The sequence below is a fragment of the Rattus rattus genome, chromosome 3 (assembly GCF_011064425.1).
Source record: "Rattus rattus isolate New Zealand chromosome 3, Rrattus_CSIRO_v1, whole genome shotgun sequence".
Taxonomy (NCBI): Eukaryota; Metazoa; Chordata; class Mammalia; order Rodentia; family Muridae; genus Rattus; species Rattus rattus.
The window spans coordinates 32,225,921-32,246,493 of record NC_046156.1 but is presented as its reverse complement, the minus strand read 5'-3'; the positions used below and the strand labels follow the sequence as shown (position 1 = coordinate 32,246,493).

The window sequence follows — 20,573 nt, the reverse complement described above, 5'->3', positions numbered from 1 at the left end:
CTCTGTTGGTTCCTCACTGGCCATCTTGTCAGCCATGATACACCACTCTGGTTCCAGTCTCTCCTCTCTTGCTGTATGTTTCTTTTCCATGTCTTTTACTGCTTTTGTTTTTCCTTTTAATTATTTCCCCCTTTTTTTTTGATATGGGTCTTATTATGGATTGCTAGCTGGCTCTGTATTCACAGATATCCACTTGCTTCTGTCTCCCAAATGCTGAGATTAAAGGCATACGCCACCATGCCCAACTGATTTATTCCTTTTCCTCAGTACATATGGATTGGTTATTTTTCGATTCTGATGAAAAAGCCCTATGACCAAGACAACTTCAAAAGGAAAGCATTCATTTAGGCTTATGGCTTCAGAGGGTTAGAGTCGATGATGGTAAAGTAAAGTGAAGGCGCGTTGCCAGGAAGAGCTAGGAGCTTACTTCACTAGCTATAAAGAGAAATCGAAGAGAGGGTACACTAAAAATGGCGGAAGTCTTTTGCTATCCCATTCCTAATGGCACACCTCCTGTGATAAGGCCATACCTCCTAATCTTTCCCAATCACTTCTACCAACTGGGAGTCGCAGAGTCAAATCATTGAGTCTCTGGAAGCCATTCTCATTTAGGGCAGAGGTCATGCTATTTTCTGACCTACTGCATTCTCAGCACCAAAACTGTTTGAATGAACAGATGAACAAGTGCTGTGCCTGAGGTCAGATTGGAAGAAGAGAATGCTGTGGTTATGATAGCTGAAGCAAGGTTGGAAGATGGGAGGCTGCTGGGAAGTCAAGAATTACAATCTATGTCCTTGGTCACAGGAAGAGAGACTCAAGAGAATTCCCAGAATATAAAGTGTTCTGTTGCAATCTAAATCATGCAGACAGTCCTTAAGAGCACAGCCACAGAAATAATTTAAATAAGATCACCCTTCATTTCCAAAACGAACACGTCATTATATTTCAAACTTCTCAGTTCCAGTAGGCGCAAATATAATCAAAACGTTTTAGTGCTTTGAATGAGTACTTAATGTATGTCTGCTAGAACTGCTTACTACTGAGTGACTATCAATGCTGAAATTCAAAAGATTGGGCAGGCCATATTTATTTCAAACTTGAATTAACATTACCTACTGTAAGGAAGGAAGTCTTTGCTTCATTAAAGGAGGCATCAGCAATAAACAGTGCCCTTGTTAGTTTTTGTTTAACTTGACACAAGCTAGGGCTATGGAGGAAGAAGGAATTTCTATTAAGAAAATGCCCCCTCATATTGATCGGTTGGCAAGTCTATAGGGCATTTCCTTGATTAATGATGGATGTGTGAGAGCCCAGCCCACTGTGAGCAGTGCCATTTCTGGGCATGTGGGCTTTGATTACATGAGAAGGGAATGTGAGTGAGCCCTGTGGAGCAAGCCAGTAAGCAGTCTTCTTTCAGGTCCTCTACTTCACTTCCTGTCTCCAGGTTATTCTGCCTTGAGTCCTTGCCCTGGCTTCCCTTCATAATGTACTGTGATCCAGATGTGCAAACCTAGTAAACCCTTTTGGTTACTTTTGGTCATGGTGTTTTATCGCAGGAATAGAAAGCAAATGATGACAATCATACTGAGGTTAGCTACACTGTATAAACATATGTGTCTAATCTAACTAGGTAGAGAACTATAGTTTTTTCCATGGTTCAATAATTCCATGAATTCAACTATTTTCATTTCAATTTTATTTTTCTTTTTAAGTCCAGGACTAGTACTGTTCTTGGCATTTTTAAAGGCTGGTCCAAGCCAGATGGATCCAAATGACATTTGTGGGAAAGATTTTAGTTGCTGAAAAACATTTTAGTTTAACACCGTCTAGATAAATTGATAACCAAATTGAAATTAAGTATAATGTTTCCTCTCTGATAACACAGGCTACAGACATGCCATTTAATAGTTTGCCCTGCCTATGAAAAAAATACAACTGCTTCTGCTAACAGGCAGGTTGAGTCAATATGAGAGGACTGTATTATTCTAATGTGGATTGTCATGTTCAAAAATATCCACGGAGTACTTGTTCTACTAGGAATTTCTCAAACATTCCCTCCAGTCACCTACAACTCCAACTTCAGGTTCTTATGATCACTGCGGTTGAGTAAATTCAGGCAGGAGGAGGTAGATTGCTCAGCGTCCCTTAGCTGGAAGAAAATGGACTCTGGCATCTACATTTTTAATGTAACTTCCAAAATTTGTCTGAGTCACACTAAGAGGACATCTTCTAAATTGATTGCTGAATGTATTGTCTTTTTACAGAAGGCTTGCTGTTCTAAAAACATTAATATTGCTTTAAAATTATGTTTTAAGATTGGCCTCTGAGATGGATAGGTGGTGCATGCCTTTGCTCTCAGCACTCAGGATGTAGAGGCAGGAGGATCTCCATGAGTTTGAGGCCAGCCTAGTATACAAAATAAGTCCAGGAATACCCAGGGCTCTGTTACTCGGAGAAAACAGACAAACAAAACAAAACAAAACAAAACAAAAAAACCAAAAACCAAAACAAAACAAAAACCACATGATTGTTTGCTTTGGGGGAAAGAAAACATGGGTTTAAAGTGATAAGTTTGCATCTTTATTTCTACCATTTGGTGGCAGTGACTCAAAACCCCAAACGAGGGCATTTTAAAAACTGTTGGCCCTTGTTGTGGTATGTAAGAGGTGCCAAGCAATAGGCCTTTATTTTTAAGTCACTGTAGTGAAACAAACCATCCTGGGTTTTTATTAATATCTCAACCTTCCTGGACTTTTATTAATATGGCTATAAATGTTTATGGAAACATTATAGAGTTTATTTTTACTACCTAGGTATTGGCCTTGTTTATAACACTATAATATCAATTCTGACACAATTACTAAATAAATATTTTATAGGAAATATATTTATGAGTTTCAATAATAGAGTGAATGTTAAGGTTAATTGTCTTTTTAACAGAGAAAAACTAACAAGACTAATAAATTCTAGCCTAATGTTTTAAAGAAAACAAACTAATGGCCATATCTACAAACATTGGGAAAAGGAAAATTAAGACTTGAAGTTTTTAGGGTATTTTCTTGTGCCACATTTACCAATTTCACCCATTTCCTTTAAGGACATTCTTCATCACAAACCTCTGCTTCCCAGACCCATATTTTCTTTAAGATTACTACAAACCAAGGTGTATTTTATATTAAATTTCAAACTTCACATGATAATATATAAAACCCATTTTACTTTTTGAAGAAAAAAACCTGATCCTAATTTCAGTCTTAGTTCTCTTTTACCACATCAACACTTGTGATATTTTTGGAAAGCCGATAAAGTCCAAATTGTCTTCCATTGAGAAATATAACGGGTACAGAGAGTCCTGGTTTTTATATGGAGTGTCATAATGTTCCCTGGAAACCCCAGCTTAGAAGAAAAGCCGGGATAGTCTTTCTTCTCTTTGTCCCTACACCACAGTGTTTGATTGTCACATAATTAGAAAGAGGTAACCTTTGGCTTTGATTGATGCCGGCTCCGTTATCCTATCTCCTGGAAATTATATTCAGTTCTATACTTTATTCAAATTCCAATAGGATGCTTGGTAAAACAGCAGAATTTTTGATGGTGGTTTTCTCTGATTTAGGAATTTCTTTATTACACCAATCTGAGGATGAATAAATACTCTTTGCTATTAATAATGGAAAGTTATTAATATGGTCCAAACTTCAGAATGAAGGACACTACCACCATATGTATAGCCAAAGGCAGCTCAAATATCTTCTCAGGATGTCCTGTGGCAGAGAAACGTAGGACGTGACACACAGACACAGACTCAATTTCTGCATCAATTAACTGAGGCTCACCCCACATCTCGCAGGATTTTGTCTCAGCTAAAGATAAAGCATCACATGTAAAACTCATGGCACAAAACTTGATGCATAAATCCTACTTGATATTATTCACTTTACCTCCTAATTAATGCACTTTATAATAATAGTAATAATAATAATAATAATAATAATAATAAGAAGAAGAAGAAGAAGAAGAAGAAGAAGAAGAAGAAGAAGAAGAAAACATCTGCTTTACAGCTAGTTAAGTCTGAGAAATTTGAGCAATCTCATAGTTTTGTGGAAAGAAATTATAATTTTTATTCTTCATTGAATATACACAGTAGTTTTAATTAGACTGCAGGAACAGTAGAAAATCATGTTTTAAGCTTCCTGATTCATAGTTCAAATGTCATTGCATCCTGGGAAAGAGGCATTGAGCATGCTTTCACCCTGTTCAGAGATTACAGAACAGCCACTTTCTGAACTGAAATAACATCCCCCAAGTGGTAGAACTTGGCTTTGAGTCTATGGCTTATTATACCATGTCTCCGAGAATAGTCTTTTGTTTAGGTGAGACATTAGGGAATAGAAGGCTGCGAGAAGAAACGTGCAAGACAGATGAAAACCTTCAAGCCAGCTCAAGAAGGTGGACTTAGTGTCAATCACTGATGAACAGAGTATTTACTATTGAGAGAGAACTCTTCTTAAAATAGCATCAAAAAATAAATGAATAACTTTGACGAGTCACAAATTACTTTAAGATGAACTGAACTATGTTTGAAATAGGTTAGTTTCATTTTAATTAATTCTACTTTTAGCATTAATCATGAAATGTTTATTTAATATTTATGTAAATGAAGCAACAAACACATATCCCATTTATTAATATACTGCCAACTTAGACATGGAATTAGCTTATATTAAAATTGGGGAGTGTATTTAATTTACTTAATGAACCTAAGGCAGTATGTCAAAAATATAAAACATTTCCAGTTTAAACTCTAAGGCACTTTATTGAGGAAATATATATATGAATACTTATATACATGTAGGAGCTTGGATTTTCTTTCTTAATATAATTAATATACTTTAAGTTCAAATTACTTGTTCAACCTGGAAAGGGGGTAACATTTGAAATGTAAATATATAAAATATCCAAGAAAAAAGAATAATACAAGGGTATCAGATAAAAAGTATTCCTAATGGAAAATAAGATTAAAGGGGGCCATTCATCTGAAATGGTCTCATTCCATCTGCACATGGAGAGGAAGTTATTTGGTCTCCTAGTATGGTTCGGTATCAACATTCCCACCTACAAATCTTAGAACTATCCTGTAACTACATCACGATGTTAGCAGAGGAACCAAGTCTCCTGGATTTGAGCAAGGACTTTGTAATCCACAGCAAAAGCAGCAGTTGAGCGTCCTATGCCTCTGGTGCTGGATCTTCTCATCGCCAGTGGACACAAAGGTGGAACCCATGAAGCCTGTTTGTGTAGGCCTTGGGGAGTTCACATCAGCCTGCTTTTGGCCTCAGGGTTGGTATTGCCAAGTCCTAGTCCTTCAAGACTCCTCACTGCAAACACTACCCCAGCAGATGGCCCAGGATCCTGCAATCCAAGGGCTTTCTATTCCTGTTATACCTCACACTATCTGCAAAAGCAATTAAGTCTCTGTATTTCTGTGTGATGAGAGACACACTCCCCTAAATGAAGAGCAACCCTGTCATCAATGACAATGCTTCTCCCTCCCGTGATTCTCAAATGAAAATAGAGAAGCCATGTCCAGCCATCTGAGACACCATGGCTCTACTCTTACAGGGATTCTCAGCCACAGGGAACTTGTGAATGTTAGAAGTGCCATGAATATGTTTTTATTTTAGAATGGCAACATAAAGTAACATAAAGAGACCAGAATAGAAATGACCCAGCTGAATGCACAAGGGTTTTCTGATCGCTCTGCTAAGTGAAGACACGGGAGTGAATGTGAATCTGGATACTGAAGGTCCACAGTGGTCTACTCTAAAGATGCATACTAGCTACTGACCAGCACTGACTGACATGAAAGGCTGGCTTGGAGTTGACACAGTGGTATAGTTCAGATTGGATTCTACCTCTGTGTGGGGATATGGAGTTGCCTTGTTCCTCAAGTATTAATCAAGTTGGGCAGGTCATTCTCCTTGCCAAGGGGCCAACCCTTGGGAGGGCAGAATCACCTTGATCCAGGATATGGAAACAGAAGGAATAATGATCTCTCCAACAAAATACTGTGCTATTTCTTCGCAAAATTCCCACCTACAGAACCTTTGAAGTCTTCCCATCTTTCTGAATTACTCAAAAAAGTGTGACTTGTCCCCTTTTCGTTTCTTTTTCTTAAGGATGTTTTGGGTCTCTCTCTCTCTCTCTCTCTCTCTCTCTCTCTCTCTCTCTCTCTCTCTCTCTCTCTCTCTCTCTCTCCAAATTTCCCCTCCTCGCATGGGCTGACCTCCATACCAGCTTAACTCAGAAAGCATGACCTTTTCTCTTTCCCTGAAGAGCTTCCTCCCGGCAGCTTGCCTCCTTGAGGTTTGCTTTTAAACCGGAATAAACTTGTCCTGGAGCTATTGTTTGAATTTGTTCTTAAGTTATTTTATTAACAAGATGAAGACCCAGTAGAGGAGACCTGGATTCCCTGGCAGCATGTGGTGACATTCCAAAGTGCTCAGTAAGAAAAGTGGGAAAATTAAATAAATAGGAATCAGGAAGATGATCATTGGGGGGTAATAAATAACCTGATTGCAGTTTTTAAAAGTGTTTGAGAGAGTAACCAATTTCAGTGGCCTTAAGCAAGGCTTCTTAAACTTTTCCACTTATGACCCCTTTCTACTCAAGTAATTTTATGGAACTCTGGGTATATATAAAAATATAAAATAGGTACATAAATCAAGCATTTCCTGATAATACAACATAAGAAAATTTATTTTAAAGCAGTTTTGTATTTTACGTTTGTGAAGGATGAAAGTGAATTTGTGTACTACTGAGGTGGGTATGCTTGTTTAGTTTTACACAAAACTTAAATGCCGGCCAAATATTTGATGACAGTGTTGACAGACATCTGTAGAGTTGATGTAGGTATTCTGATTGATCTGTTCGTTTGAAACAGAGTTTCTCTGTTTGGGCGTAAATGTCCTGGACCTCACTTTGTAGACCAGGGTAACCTCAAACTAAGAGATCCACCTGCCTCTGCCTCCAGAGATCTGGGATCAAAGGCGTGCGCCACCACTGTCACCTGACTGGTACATTGATTTTAGACTCTCCAACTCTAACAATGTCATTTCACATGAGTAAATATTAGGAAAGAGCAGAAATATGTTTAATGTCATTTCTGAAATCATTGGAAATTCCGTCCCACATCCTAAGCCAAAATTCATTTAATGGTTTTTAATAATGAAACTAAGATCAGGAATTCATACAGTAATTTTTAAATTAATTATTCTAATGCAATATAATCCAAAGACATACTAATTTGGTACTTGCATGTAGAGAGATGATTGTCAGGAATTATTTTAATAGTCTTTGATATTCATAATTAAATTATTATATTTCTTTATAAAACATTTAAAAACTTTTCTTCTATGTCCAATGATGCTAAATGTTAGGACAGTTCCATAAGCCACAGAGCTCATTCTGTGTCTATAGACTGAAATGAAGCCCTACTATGTGACAGGACAAGCACAGAGAGAAACACCTTGGATTCATTACAATTTGATTTCAAAACAATTTTGCTTACTGCACATTTTAAAAGCTTCTCTTGTCATTAATTTTTTTTGTGATGCCCACGTTCTGTTCTCTAACCCCTTATGGGTCACAAACTGCAGCTTAAAAAGCACTTAGAGAGTTAATAACACTGGGCTGAATTCATAGAAGGAGGCGAACCAGCAGCCAAGCACTGCTAGTTGGAATCAAATAATGAAATTTATCTCTGAGGAACATGACATTAGCCACAATCATTTGCTTTTCATTATACTATCTGTTGGTCATGAAACACATGTGCGTGCACGTGCGAGCGTGCGCTCGAGCGCGCGCGTGCACACGCACACACACACACACACACACACACCACAAAAACAAAACCAACAACATTTTCAAGCTTTAGTGATTACTGGGGTTTCTAGACACTTGAACTTATGGTACAAAAATCTTTGTCAAAACGGCAAGAGCATATTAATACTCTTGAGGACAGATAATATAAAAAACTAATAATTTTCTCTAATGAATAATCGAAATACCTCATTTAAATATAATATAATAATATAGTACTTTTACATATTCTCAGAATTAACCCTATTTCTCTAAACCAGATGGAAGAAAGACTTGTGAACTTCTGACTTTTTTGTTTCTTGTTGTTTGTTTATTTGTTTGTTTGTTTTGAGACACTATCTTATAATAACCCAGGCTAGCCTTGACCTCCCTATATAGCTGAGGATGACCTTGAACTAAATATATTATTCTTAACCAATCAATATACCAAATCAATCAATATACCAGACCAAGTAGTTCACATCATTTTACAGAAAAATACTGACATTCATTTTTTCTTTTTTCTATAATTCACCAGCAATAGTACTTCTAAAAGTAAACATCAACACTTCAAAAGTCATTAAGGTGGTAAAAATTAGGTTGCCTAAGATCGACTTTCTGATACATCAGTAAATCAATATAAACAGAAAATAGCATCTGAGACTCTAGCTATTGGGAGCTTCTCAATTTATGGCCCAAATTACCTGATTGCAAGTGTTGATGTCAATGCCTCCTTTCAGATACTCCACAACTTTGTCCAGGTTGCCTGCTCTGGCAGCGCGGAGGAAGCTGGCATTGCTGTCAGACTGTAAGAGAAAGAAAAGACTTTTGGTGAATCACACAGAACATGAAATACACCAAAAACCAGAAGACAAAGGTGTTAACCGTGCACATCAGACAAACTCCGGCTGAGAAATGTTCCAGTGCTGGCTTTGAAACACTGGAACACTCATCACCTATCTCATAAGGCGGCAACCACATGGCAGCGTAAGGATCAGCATGGAGAAACACACTCTGTCCATACGAGAGTGCAAAGGAACCATTAAAATAACTACGACCATTACTGCTTTATTCCTAATCTTCAGCCAATTCAATGATGAAATTACACTATGCAAAATTCAACTGTCATCCGCTCTAGACATTTTTCCATGCTTGAGTGTTGTGTGCAAGGGTGTTCACATGTGTGGGGCGGACACATGAGGGGCATGCATGAACACGTGATCTCGAAGCCCTGGGGTTGATGTAAGGTGTCTTGCTCTAAGACCACTTTTCTTTCTACTTGATTTATGGTGGTGGTGTCTGTCCCTTGAAGAACTGAAAGCTTTCCAGTGGTTAATCTACTTAGTCTGCCTTCCTTTGGGCTGCTGTGTCTCTGCCGCCTGAGCACCCACCCAGATCACAGGGGCCATCATGACTGCTAAGAGTTTTTTTCTTTACTTTTACTTATTCACTTTACATTCTGCTCACTACCTACCTCCTGAATATCCCTCCCACAGTCCTTCCCCCTACACCCTCCCCTTCTTCTCTGAGTGGGTGGGGGCTTCCCTGGGTATACCCCTACCTTGACACTTCAAGTCTCTGCTGGGCTAGGCACTTTCTCTCCCACTGAGGCAAAGAACTAGAGGCATCACCATCCCTGACCTACACGATAGTGATTAAAAAATCATCAAAAACCAAACAATAAAACTGTGTGACATTGGTACAGAAACAGACACTGATCAACGAAATCAAATCGAAGGCCAAGAAGTAAACCTACACACCCAGAGTCACTTGATTTTTGATAAAGAAGCCAAAACCATACAATGGAAAAAAGAAAGCATCTTTAACAAATGGGGCTGCCTTCCAAGATTTTTATGTGGGTTCTGGGGATCCTGGTTCTTATGTGTGTTCTGTGGATCCTGGTTCTGGTCCTCCCCTTGCACAGCAAGTGTGTCACGCACTGGGCCATCCCCCACAGCCCTATCCACTTGCTTTCGCATTGTGTTTTAAGTGAACTGACACAGAGCCTAAGGTCAAGTCAAAATAAAAGAATTTTAAAACTCGGTGAAACTAAAGCTGCTTGGGTTCCTCCTCCTCCTCCTTTCCTGTCAGTTTTCTGTCGACTCAGTGAAAGAACACTGGGTTGGGGTCACTATGGTTGTCCAGCCTCATGTGGAGAGAATAAGATGCTTTGAAGAGAGGAGAAAACACTAGCTGGCAGGTGTGTGGACGAGGCTAATGCAAATTTTGCACTCCTAGTGGTTTGGGGAAAACATTATTAAATGTGAACCAGCTGACATAATACCAGACCGAAACGTCTTGGTAAAGAGGATAGCTCTGTGGATGGAGACGTTGTTTTAAGTTTTTCATCTTCCCACCGTCTCCACGAGTCTGGTCCTGGGAAAATGATCTCATTTGCCTCGTGAAACGTGCCAGGATTGGGGGTGATACCCAGGGGAGCCCCCACCTGCTCAGAGGAGAAGGGGAGCTGGGATGGGAGAAGGGATGTCGGGGTGGGTGACCAGGAGGTGGGCAGTGAACGAGAGGAAAAGTGAATGAGTAAACGACTGTTCCAAGGGCAGAGTTATACCATCGCCCCAGGCTTGGATAAATATTCTGACTTTTAAACCTTAACAAAATAATGACAATAACCTTTTGTTAGGGTTCAAGACTCTTACATAACTACTGTAAATTTTTCTCATAGTATAATATCTGGCTAAAGAGGAAAGGGGTCTGAAGAGAAATGGAATTCTCCTATTTGGATGTGAGAGTTGAGTTTGATGACTTCTGTTTTCGTTCAGGTTTGATGACATTCTCCTTAGTAGACTGCACAGTCCCCTTCCCTGGAAGAAAACTGCACTTGGCAAGGGTTCTTGGCACACTCTGTCAAAACTGTTTTTAACAGTTGTGATGATGGGCAGGTAATAGAATTGGGAATATTTTCTCAGGGAGTTTCAAATATATGATTGCTTGCACATCGTTAAGTGATTTACACACAGGAACCCTGAAAAGCCAAGAAACTAGTTATCTCACGTCAGTCCGAGGGCCGCATGGGTTACAGGTTTCCAAGTCACACAGATGCTTAAGGTGTGGCTAAAATCTAGACATCCAAAATCCATGCTCTGCTCCTTCGGAAATGCCTCAAGGTGTGGACAGTGTGGAAACGTTCTCCTTCCCAAGACGCCTCGCGCTACATTCTTCCTAAAAGCCATGGCCGTGGCAGAGAGCCCCGAGTCCATCTGCAATGCTGCAGGGGTTGAGCTGTGACTCACTGTAAAATGCTTCCCCTATGAAATTTTCTTGCTGTTTTCAGCTAACACTAAACTCCAGTGGGATTTTCCCCTCCAGGGTTCTAGCTACATCACTTAAGTATAGCTCGGTGTCCCACAAGGCACTATGAAGAGCTCACAAAAAAAAAAAAGTCTTTTTTTTTTTACTATAAATCATGGAAAAATAGAATGTGAAGTCCCACATATAAAATATAAAGATACTACGTAAACATAGTTTTTCCAAAATAAACTTCGTTAAAAACTGAGTCAACGAAATGCTTCCAATTCGTACAGAACGCAGTTAAATGTAGCTAATATTTATTGTTTACTGTGTACCAAGAAAAGAGCTAAAGGAGCCATTATGTATCAGATAATCAATATCCATAGTAGAACTATTCAAAAAAGATATGTCACTATGAGAAAAGATGCTTCTCCCAAAGATCCATAACTGGTTCCCAGCATCCACATGGGGCAGCGTATAACCAGAGCATGCCATACTCTATTCTAGCCTTCGTATGCACCCACATGTATATAGCATACACTCACACAAACACACACATATACATAAATGCAAATTAATCTGTTATTTTTAGGAGACAATCTATGGAAGCACCAGGATGTCCATAAGGACATCTGCCAAGCTTCTCTGAGGAATGGGCAGGTGGCAGGTGTTTTTGTTGTTACAGAGTATTTTCATAACTGGGTGCCTTCTTTCTGAGTTTATTTTTTAAAAAATAAGATACAAGTTTAAGACTTAGAGCAATCATCTGCAAATAAACAAATAAAACTCCTAGCATTATAGTAAATGTCTCATTTTGCCAAGCTGCCAGGAACCCCTTAAGCACTTTAATACATACAAAATTCTTCAACCCCATAAAAGGACTCAGTTTTCCCAAAGTGAGGAAATGAAGTAAATAAGACTGTTACTATCGTGTGGCAAAAACATGAATTTCAAGGACAGAGTTAAAATAAACTTCCAAAACTTGTATATATAAAGAATGAAGTATACTGAGGTTCAAAAGCATACACTTCTCTTTCTTGCATACACACATCAACAAAATGCACATGTCGGAATACTGTGTTCTACAATGGGGTCAATCTGTGATTACAGCTCTGGGCTAACCAGCTTTAGACAACAGGAGCCTAGTTGCTTTTAATCAATAAGGAGATAAAAGAGGATCCAAACACACACACACACACACACACACACACACACACACACACACACACACACACCAAGGGTAAGAGGAGGGGATGGGAGAAGAGGGGAGATATTTTTGCCAATCTGCCTTCCCTCCAATTATGAAAAAAAAAAAATAAAAAGAGATTTAATGCAAGGATTAGCAGCAGGAAAGTGAACTTTCCAAAGAGTTTTCTCTTTTCAGCCAGAGAAGTTCTCACATCAAAGCTCAATGAAGTAAAAAGTAACAATAATAACTCCTCAAGGAGAAGGTCTAGACAAACCAGAGACTAACCCCTCTCTCTGTCTTGCTAATTGGCGTCTGTCCCGAGGACCCGGACCCTCAAGCCCTATAACCAACTGTACTTCATTCTATAAAGCTTCATTCTCCGGAAGGAAGTCAAATGTTTAGTCCCGCCTATTTTAATATGCCACATATGGTTGTCATTAAGTGTGGCCGCTTTATAACCTTCATGTGACATCTCCAAGTGAAAACAAAACGCTTCCTCTTCAATTTGTCTTGACACAGTTCCATTTCAGTATCTGAACATCAGCAAAGTAGGACTTTCCTTGCTCCCAGAGTGAACGTGAAGAGGAAGTGTGCTTCCCAGTCCCATTATACACTAAAGGAATGCTTCACCAATGGCTCAGAGCCCATGACTCCACTCAGATTTAAAAATAATTACACATTGTTAGGTTCCTTCAATATTAACCTACTGAGAAAAATGAGGAACATTTCGGTTCAGGTACACAACTAACCTATGATAGAGCACAGCAGATTATTTTGATGTGAACTCCTGTGCTTTTAAGTAGTGTCTAACGAGTGAAGTCCAGAGGATGTGTGTGTTCACACATGTGTGTGTGCACACTCATGTGCTTGTGTGTGCATGTGTATGTGTGTGTGTGCTTCTGTGTGTGCCTGTGCCTCTGTCTCTGTCTCTGTCTCTCTCTCTCTCTCTCTCTCTCTCTCTCTCTCTCTCTCTGTGTGTGTGTGTGTGTGTGTGTGTGTGTGTGTGTGTGTGTGTGTGTGTGTGTGCCTCTCTCTCTAGGTCTCTCTCTCTCTCTCTCTCTCTCTCTCTCTCTCTCTCTCTCTCTCTCTCTCTGCGCTCTCGCTCTGTGTGTGTGAGTGTGTGTGTGTGTGTGTGTATTCTATACAATAAGATTAGCTGTAGCACAGAGAGAAAAGAATGCTCTCACAGTCTGGTCATGAGACGTGGCAGGATGGTTGTGAACCTAACAAACTCACAAAGCCTGAAGAACAACAATAAGTGTGCACAGACACACAATTCCAAGGTCGTCTTTGCACGGTCAACTTGCACATATCATTAGCAGCGAGTAGAAGAAGTGTACCAAGAAACAGTTCTTAGTTTTAGCTTTTTCTTGGGTTCAATTCTAGCTCTACTCAGATGAATTATTCATCTTCATCAAACAGTAGCCTCATTCCAAGCAGTAGGAGAGTTTGAAAAGAGATTGTCGAGTGGTAAGACAGCAAATTTTCTTTAATTGCTTTAAGTTTCATTACCCTGAAGTAGGAGACTTATTAAGCGATTTAATACTATTGTTTCCAGGGTGTTAAAAGGGTGCTCTGTGTACTGTTTTTACTGATGCTGATTTCATAAATATAGTAAACAAAATGTTGGATTCTGAGGCCATTTCTTGTAACTCCTAATCTGAATATTTGTGCTTAGTTTTAGATGTTTTGATTCATTCTACTAAATTAATGTCATGTTTGAATGTTATTAAAAACACTGTTTCTAGTAAGACGTTCCTTCTGACAAAAGAATAACACAATAGGCACACAGAAACTGCTTTTGCTGGAGACCTTTGGGTGATACTGAGGCTTGACTCTGCCTAGGTGTAAGACTCGTTCAACCTATCTTACTCACATCAAGCCTAAAACTATACAGCTTTAAGCCAGCATTCTAAACCTGCAGATACCCCAAGTCTCAGGACCAGCCAAGCCTCCCTGGATGCAAACCTCCAGAAAAGGGCAATTATCTGATAAGACAAGGGAGTATCCAGAGCTGAATCAGTCATTCTGGGGGGACCAAACGGGTCTCCTCAAGCAACAGCAATGGCAGTTTTGGGTCATATTACAGAACTACAAGAAAACAATCAATGAGACCATGCCTTGATCCTCACTGCTTAATTATGTGAACCTCTTGCCCAAATCTGACCCCTATTTAAACTTGTATTACTATCGTGGAGATGAACTTAAGATCACTTTTTTTTTCTTTCCACTCTCACTCGTTTAATTATCATATAGAGTCAGGTGCCTAAGTCTAGCATAGTAGTAAGTGTATCGCAGGCAGGAGTCCAGCGTTTGCCCTAAACTCAAGATACCATCAGACTCAAAGCAGTTTTGTGGTTTTAAAATTCTAATTAGCACTGAAAGAACACTGGGTGGGGTCATAAATGGTGCCGTATATTTTCAAAGGAATAAATCCATTCTTTAAGATTGAAAAGCGCTGGGATAAAAGTGTGACTCAGCTGGTAACCCTGAGGCTCACCTGAAGGACAAGAGCGCCCACTCCCATCTCCCTTAGGGACCCGCTCCCGGAGTCTAGGATTACTAAGGAAGGGACTTGTGGCCCGTGGAATTTTGCTTACTGATTTGGGAAGCCTTTGTTGCTTAGTAGAAACGCAGTCATTCACCTGCCAACCCTGTGGCTGAGTAATGCAAAGCCAAGAGAACTTAGTGACATATACAGGTGAGTGAGGGTATCCCACTGTAAACCCTGGGGAAGTATGACTGGTGCTCTCATTGCAACTTCTCAGATCTCTGCTTACAGGGTAAGCCGAAGCCCTCATTCATTCATTCATTCATTCATTCATTCAACAAACGCGGGAATGTACGACTGGAAGGGTTTCTTAGATTTCTTTTTATTTTATGTCTGTGAGTATTTGCCTATACCTATGTACGGCTCACTCATGTGTGTCTGGTGCCCACAGAGAGCAGAAATGGCATCAGAGCCCCCTAGACGTGGAGTTTCCAACAATTTTGAGTTGCTGTGTGGGCGGTAGGAAGTGAACACAGGTTCTGTGCAAGAGCAAGTAGCCATATGTGGGGATGCCTTTAGTCCCAGCACTCAGGAGACACAGGTGGGTACACCTCTGTGAGTTTGATATTAGCCTGGTTTACATAGCGAGCTCCAGGTCAGCCATGGCTGCATAGTAAGACCCTGTCTCAGGAGGAGGGGAAGTCCTTTCAACCTTTAAGCTATCTCTCCTGCTCGTACACTGAGCGTTCATTAACACATCTACTTTCTGTTGCTGTCTAACCATTCCTCAGACATCAATTGAGGATCTCCATCTGATATTATTTAGATAATAATAAAATAAAATAACAATAAAAAGGAAAGTTATTTGTATCCTTTTGAAACTACTATGTAACCAAGAATGATTTTGCCTTCATGCCAGGAGGGCTGGGATTGGAGTCATGGGCTACTTCACTGGGCTTATGTGATTCTGAGAATAATGGCATTGCTCCACGCCTGTTAGGCAAGGAGCTACCCCACCAGCCCTCAAAACCATCTTATTACAAATCCTATACCTCATTGTCTTCCTAATTTCTAACTATCTGGGCAGCTCTGTTAACATTCAACCTGCATCAACTCAGCATCCCTAGAATGAACACACGAAGGTATCCAGCAAACTTCCGTGACATACACACACTCAAAGGACTCCCCTGTTGGATCTTTGCTAACCAGGAAGAGCTTGTTTTATAAATGAGTAATAATCAACTTTGGTCATGGATAGAGAGAGAAAGCCATATTACAACAGTTTGACTGACACTTTAAAATATATCGGAAGGAAATGCTTTTCGTTCCCAGACTAATCAGTGTGTTTAGATATTACAGCATATTTTCCAGGAAGGACATTAAGGTGTACCCCAAGGAAATACTTCAGGATGAGGATAAATGGACTTAAATTAAGCTTATCTCCCTTTATGTCTTGTACAACTCTCGTAATATGGAAACCAAAAACAGACCCAATCAAGTGAAAATGTCCTTCATCGATGTTTTATCATGCTAGGTGTCCTGCAGTGTTCATTCCCTACTGTCCCCTGAGATAGGCAATGCGATTTTTATCCCCGTAGGTCTGATTACTCTCTGGCTTCAGAGACCATTTGCTTGAAAGCAGACATCCATCAGTCAGAAGCGGCTTCACGGCACAGTGCAGACCGCCCCACAGACAGCACTGTCTAACCTAGATTGCTTTTTTCACATTGAATTATTCAAGGTTAAACCAAGTATCAAGTCTTGAAGTAAGCCCCGCCCCCGTGACTTCCCTGACATTCTAACCACTATTTTAAAAGAAGCTGCATGTATTTTCTTTCGTTGTGATACACTTCCTTAGGCTGGTGATTTTGTGGCCCCGTTGAGATGGGCAAGGAAATATATCAAGTTAAGGCCTTTTGTTTACAATACTCCGGAATCTGCCTCTAATTACCAGTGAGATTGCCTTTCCTAGAGGGAATTACAGGTCAACAACCACACATCATCATATCAGGACTCAAAAAAATTCTGAATTCAAATTTTAATCTTGACAATATTAGTATCTACACTGGACTAGCATAAAAACTGAAATTCATTATTTTTGTAGTATCATGTCTTGTCCCATAGCAACGATTTCATTTTCTGTGAATAATGAGCCCACATATTGTTTATGCAATCCTTGGAGTTCCTGGCTTATTTTCTTTTACATCTTTCTAATTATAAGGTGTCTGAAATTTCAGTGTGATAATTATGCTTTTTATTAGAAATAATTTGTTTGTCTCTAATCCCATTCGTGGATCTGTTAATAAGCTCATTATTTCTATGGATGTCAAGAGCCCATCTTTTTAATGCCCGTTTTATTGTAGAAAACATATTCATTTATCCCATTTTCAGAAGTTTGTGGGTTTTACCGGGGAATGAACAGCTCTCAGATGCCTTCATATAATTGTTACGGCCCACACGAATGGAGTATATAAGCAATGAACTCTAGAAAGGAAAAGCATAATTCTAGTATGTCAGAATTATGCTAAATTAAACACATTAAATTCTTTCTTTGCCTTAATCATGTCAGTCCAGTATCGAGAAATCTAATGTTAAATGTAAAACAACGAAAGAAGAAAACACCTATATTATGTGAACCCTCTGAAAAGGAAATTACTCCCCAGTCTGACTCACTAAATTATTGTGCTTAAAGTTCCTGACAGAACCCAAGGCCGTACCGATCTAAATGTACGCATGTTGGAAAACAATAGCTTTGCATTTAGAAATAGAGGACTTAAGTTAGAAAGTAAGTATTTTGAGAAACAAAATGGTTAAAAATAACTCATCAGTAAGAACAAGTTGTTTTGTGGACGGCTGGTTATGTTGAAGTACTTACTCTGTGCCACATGGTTACATATTAAAAGCTAAATGAAGAAAAGCTAAGATAATCGGCATGTTCCATTCATGTTTCTGAAGATGGCGGGCGAAATCACGGCTAGCACGGAACGGGCAGGTTCACTGTCAGAGGAATAAGGACAGACTCACCGCTCTGCCTTTAGAAGGGACCGCGGATGATCTGCCCATGATCTGCCCATACCTATAGGATATGCAGAACGTGCTGATTGACAGGACAGAAATTCTCTGTGTGTCTGTGTGCACGTGTACTAGTGAAACTGAAAACGGCTTCTGTGAGCCGAACACACGGGTAGTTGCCACAGCTGTCATTTCCCCATGCAGCCAAGATACAACTGAGAAACCACTTCCTCCTCCCAGGGTGGAACCTGCTGACTTCCAAACTTAACCCTTGCGCCGTAAATTTCAATCCTCAGGAGGGGCTTGCACAATTTCGTTTTAACTCGATGCAGCTCTTTGGGGATGTGGGGGAGGGGTATGCAACCTTCCACTCAGAGATAAGATGGGCAGTTGTCTTAGAGAAGAACGTGTGTGGTAAATGGCAGTATGTAACACAGCAGCTGGGCAAAGGCTTAGAGAACCAAGTATCCTAAGTTCACAGAGCGTTCAGCTTTTCCTTTTAACAGTTTAGCTTACAGACTGGGGTTAGTTCTGTTAGGACGCAATAGAACTCCCTAAAGTTATTGTTGCATTGCAAGGAAATTAGTTATTATATCCCATTTTTCATTATTGATCCTTGATGGAAAACAATCAACAAAGCAGATCCCCTTTGTCCTGGTCACGACCATTGTAAAAGTAAGAGGTACTGAGAAGCACATAGAGAGAATGTGCAACCCTGCCATTTCTGGCTGGCCTTGTGCAAAACGGGAAGCCACCCTGGGAAGCACAACCTGGTGAGTACCCAGGGCCACACTCGGCCCTGTGCCCTAGGTGTGAACCGCTTTTATTTTCTAAGTTTCCTCACCAACAGTATGCAATGTTTATATAACTGAGATTCCTCACCAGTGCAGCTATTAAGTTAGCACTGACCGTGTCCGGTAGACACCAGCATCAGGAAGGCTTGCCCTGACCCATGCCTTCTTTCTGTGGTTGTGATTTTAAGCAAGAGAATTAATCATCATGCGTTTTATGGACTGCTCTCGTTTTAAGGTAGTGCTGGCCAAACAGCACATTGAGCAATCATGTTTAATACTTTTTCATAACTCGTGTGAGTGTGTATGTATGTATGTGTAAATATAGATATAGAGGCAGGGATGCACCTTTAGTGATTTGTTAATGATAAATATTTTCTTAGCAAGCAGCATCCGGAGAGGACTCTACCTTCCCTCTACTCTCACCATTTATAAGACTAAGAACTCAATCTGCTTTTGTGTGCTTGCTTTGGCTGTCCCACTAGACCCTGAGCACCTTGAAGGAACAAGCAATGAGCCCTTAGGTTAGTTCTTTCCTCTATGTTGTACTATAATATATAAACAGTAGCCTCACTAAATGTCAAACACATTCACAATCTTACTTAATCCTCATAAGCTTCTCAAGTGAGGAAACCTGGGCTCAATGGGACTTTGACGCTTGCCTGTGGACTTGGGGGTTAAAAAGCAGAGCTGAGAGTGAGCCCCGTCTTGGTGGACCCCCATTCATTACATCTCACCAGGTCCTGTCATCGGAAATGAATATCAGTCTTCCGTTGACTGGGGAACAGGTGGATACTGAGCCACCACACTCCTGGCTCAGCATTCATTCCGACCCTCCAGTGCCCAATCCCCTCTCTTGTCTTAGGGCAGAGCCAGCGTTTTGAACTGCATTCAAAACGAAAACAAAGATTTCTTTTTTTTCTCATGGAGCTAACATGATAGTTGTAAATCCTAAGGACTCAATTGCATGACTTCAAGATACTACTGCATGTTGTACTCAACACATAAGACTAGAATAATGCTGCCATCAAAGCTGTCACTATTAGCAAGAAAGGAAAAGGCCTTCCAAGCCACCTCGCATCGGTGGCTTCAAAGACAGCCATTTAATCCTCTGTTTCCTAAGCAGCATGAAAATTTCTAGCATGCACACAAGAGTGCTTCCCTCGGTGGGATTGCTTCCAGAAGCTTCCAGAACCTCTCTCAGCTGTTCTTAATTAACTCCGCCTGCTGCTTAAGGGTTGATCACACTTTCAGGAAATCACAGTAGCAAATTTCCTTTTCTTGTTAAAAAGTAAATGGTGAAAATGTATTTATAATACGACTCTCCTCCCACGTGATTTTTAAATCTAAATAAATGTGACATTAAATGAAATGGCTTGTGACAAACATGAGGAAATACGTAAAGGGATATTGTAAAAGAATATGTGTGAGACATGAAAATATAAATTGTTCAATTAAAGTAATGGGCTATTATGACTTCAACAATTTTTTTTAAATTCAGTTTTCAAATATTCTACTATGAACCTATCGATATGTGTTATATATGTTTATAACTTTCCATCCTTTTTGAGATATGGGAGATTATTAAAAGCAAAAAGATAGAAATATAGAAACAAAGTGGAGCTCTATAAGTTTAAGGCTGGCCTGCCCCTGCTGTAGAGAGGATGTGACATAATCTCAAACAAATGAACAAAAGCTCTACATGTGAAATTTGAGAAAATGGTCAATTTTTGTTAACTTATTTTAGGAAACAATTGCACTCGTGATTCTCAATAGTCCGTGAAAGTTAGTGTTAGTGAGATTTAACACGAGTGACGGAAGTGGGCATTCCTCACGGACCTCTAAGCCATTTAAAATGAACTATAATAAAATGTTCAAATTATAAAAAAAAAAGAGAGAGAGAGAAGGAAAAGGAAGAATGGAAGGAAGGGAAGAAGAGGAGGGGAGGAGACTCAATGAAATTTAATATTTACTCTCTTGTAAT

At 39.7% G+C, this 20,573-nt stretch overlaps 1 protein-coding gene across 1 annotated transcript in view; it reads right to left on the bottom strand.

The window, feature by feature from the left end:
- Window positions 1-20,573, bottom strand: part of Ank2 (ankyrin 2) — a 585,274-nt gene that overhangs the window by 185,748 nt on the left and 378,953 nt on the right. The window contains 1 exon segment of the mRNA XM_032897358.1: window positions 8,562-8,663. Within this exon segment, the coding sequence (XP_032753249.1) occupies window positions 8,562-8,663 (102 nt within the window).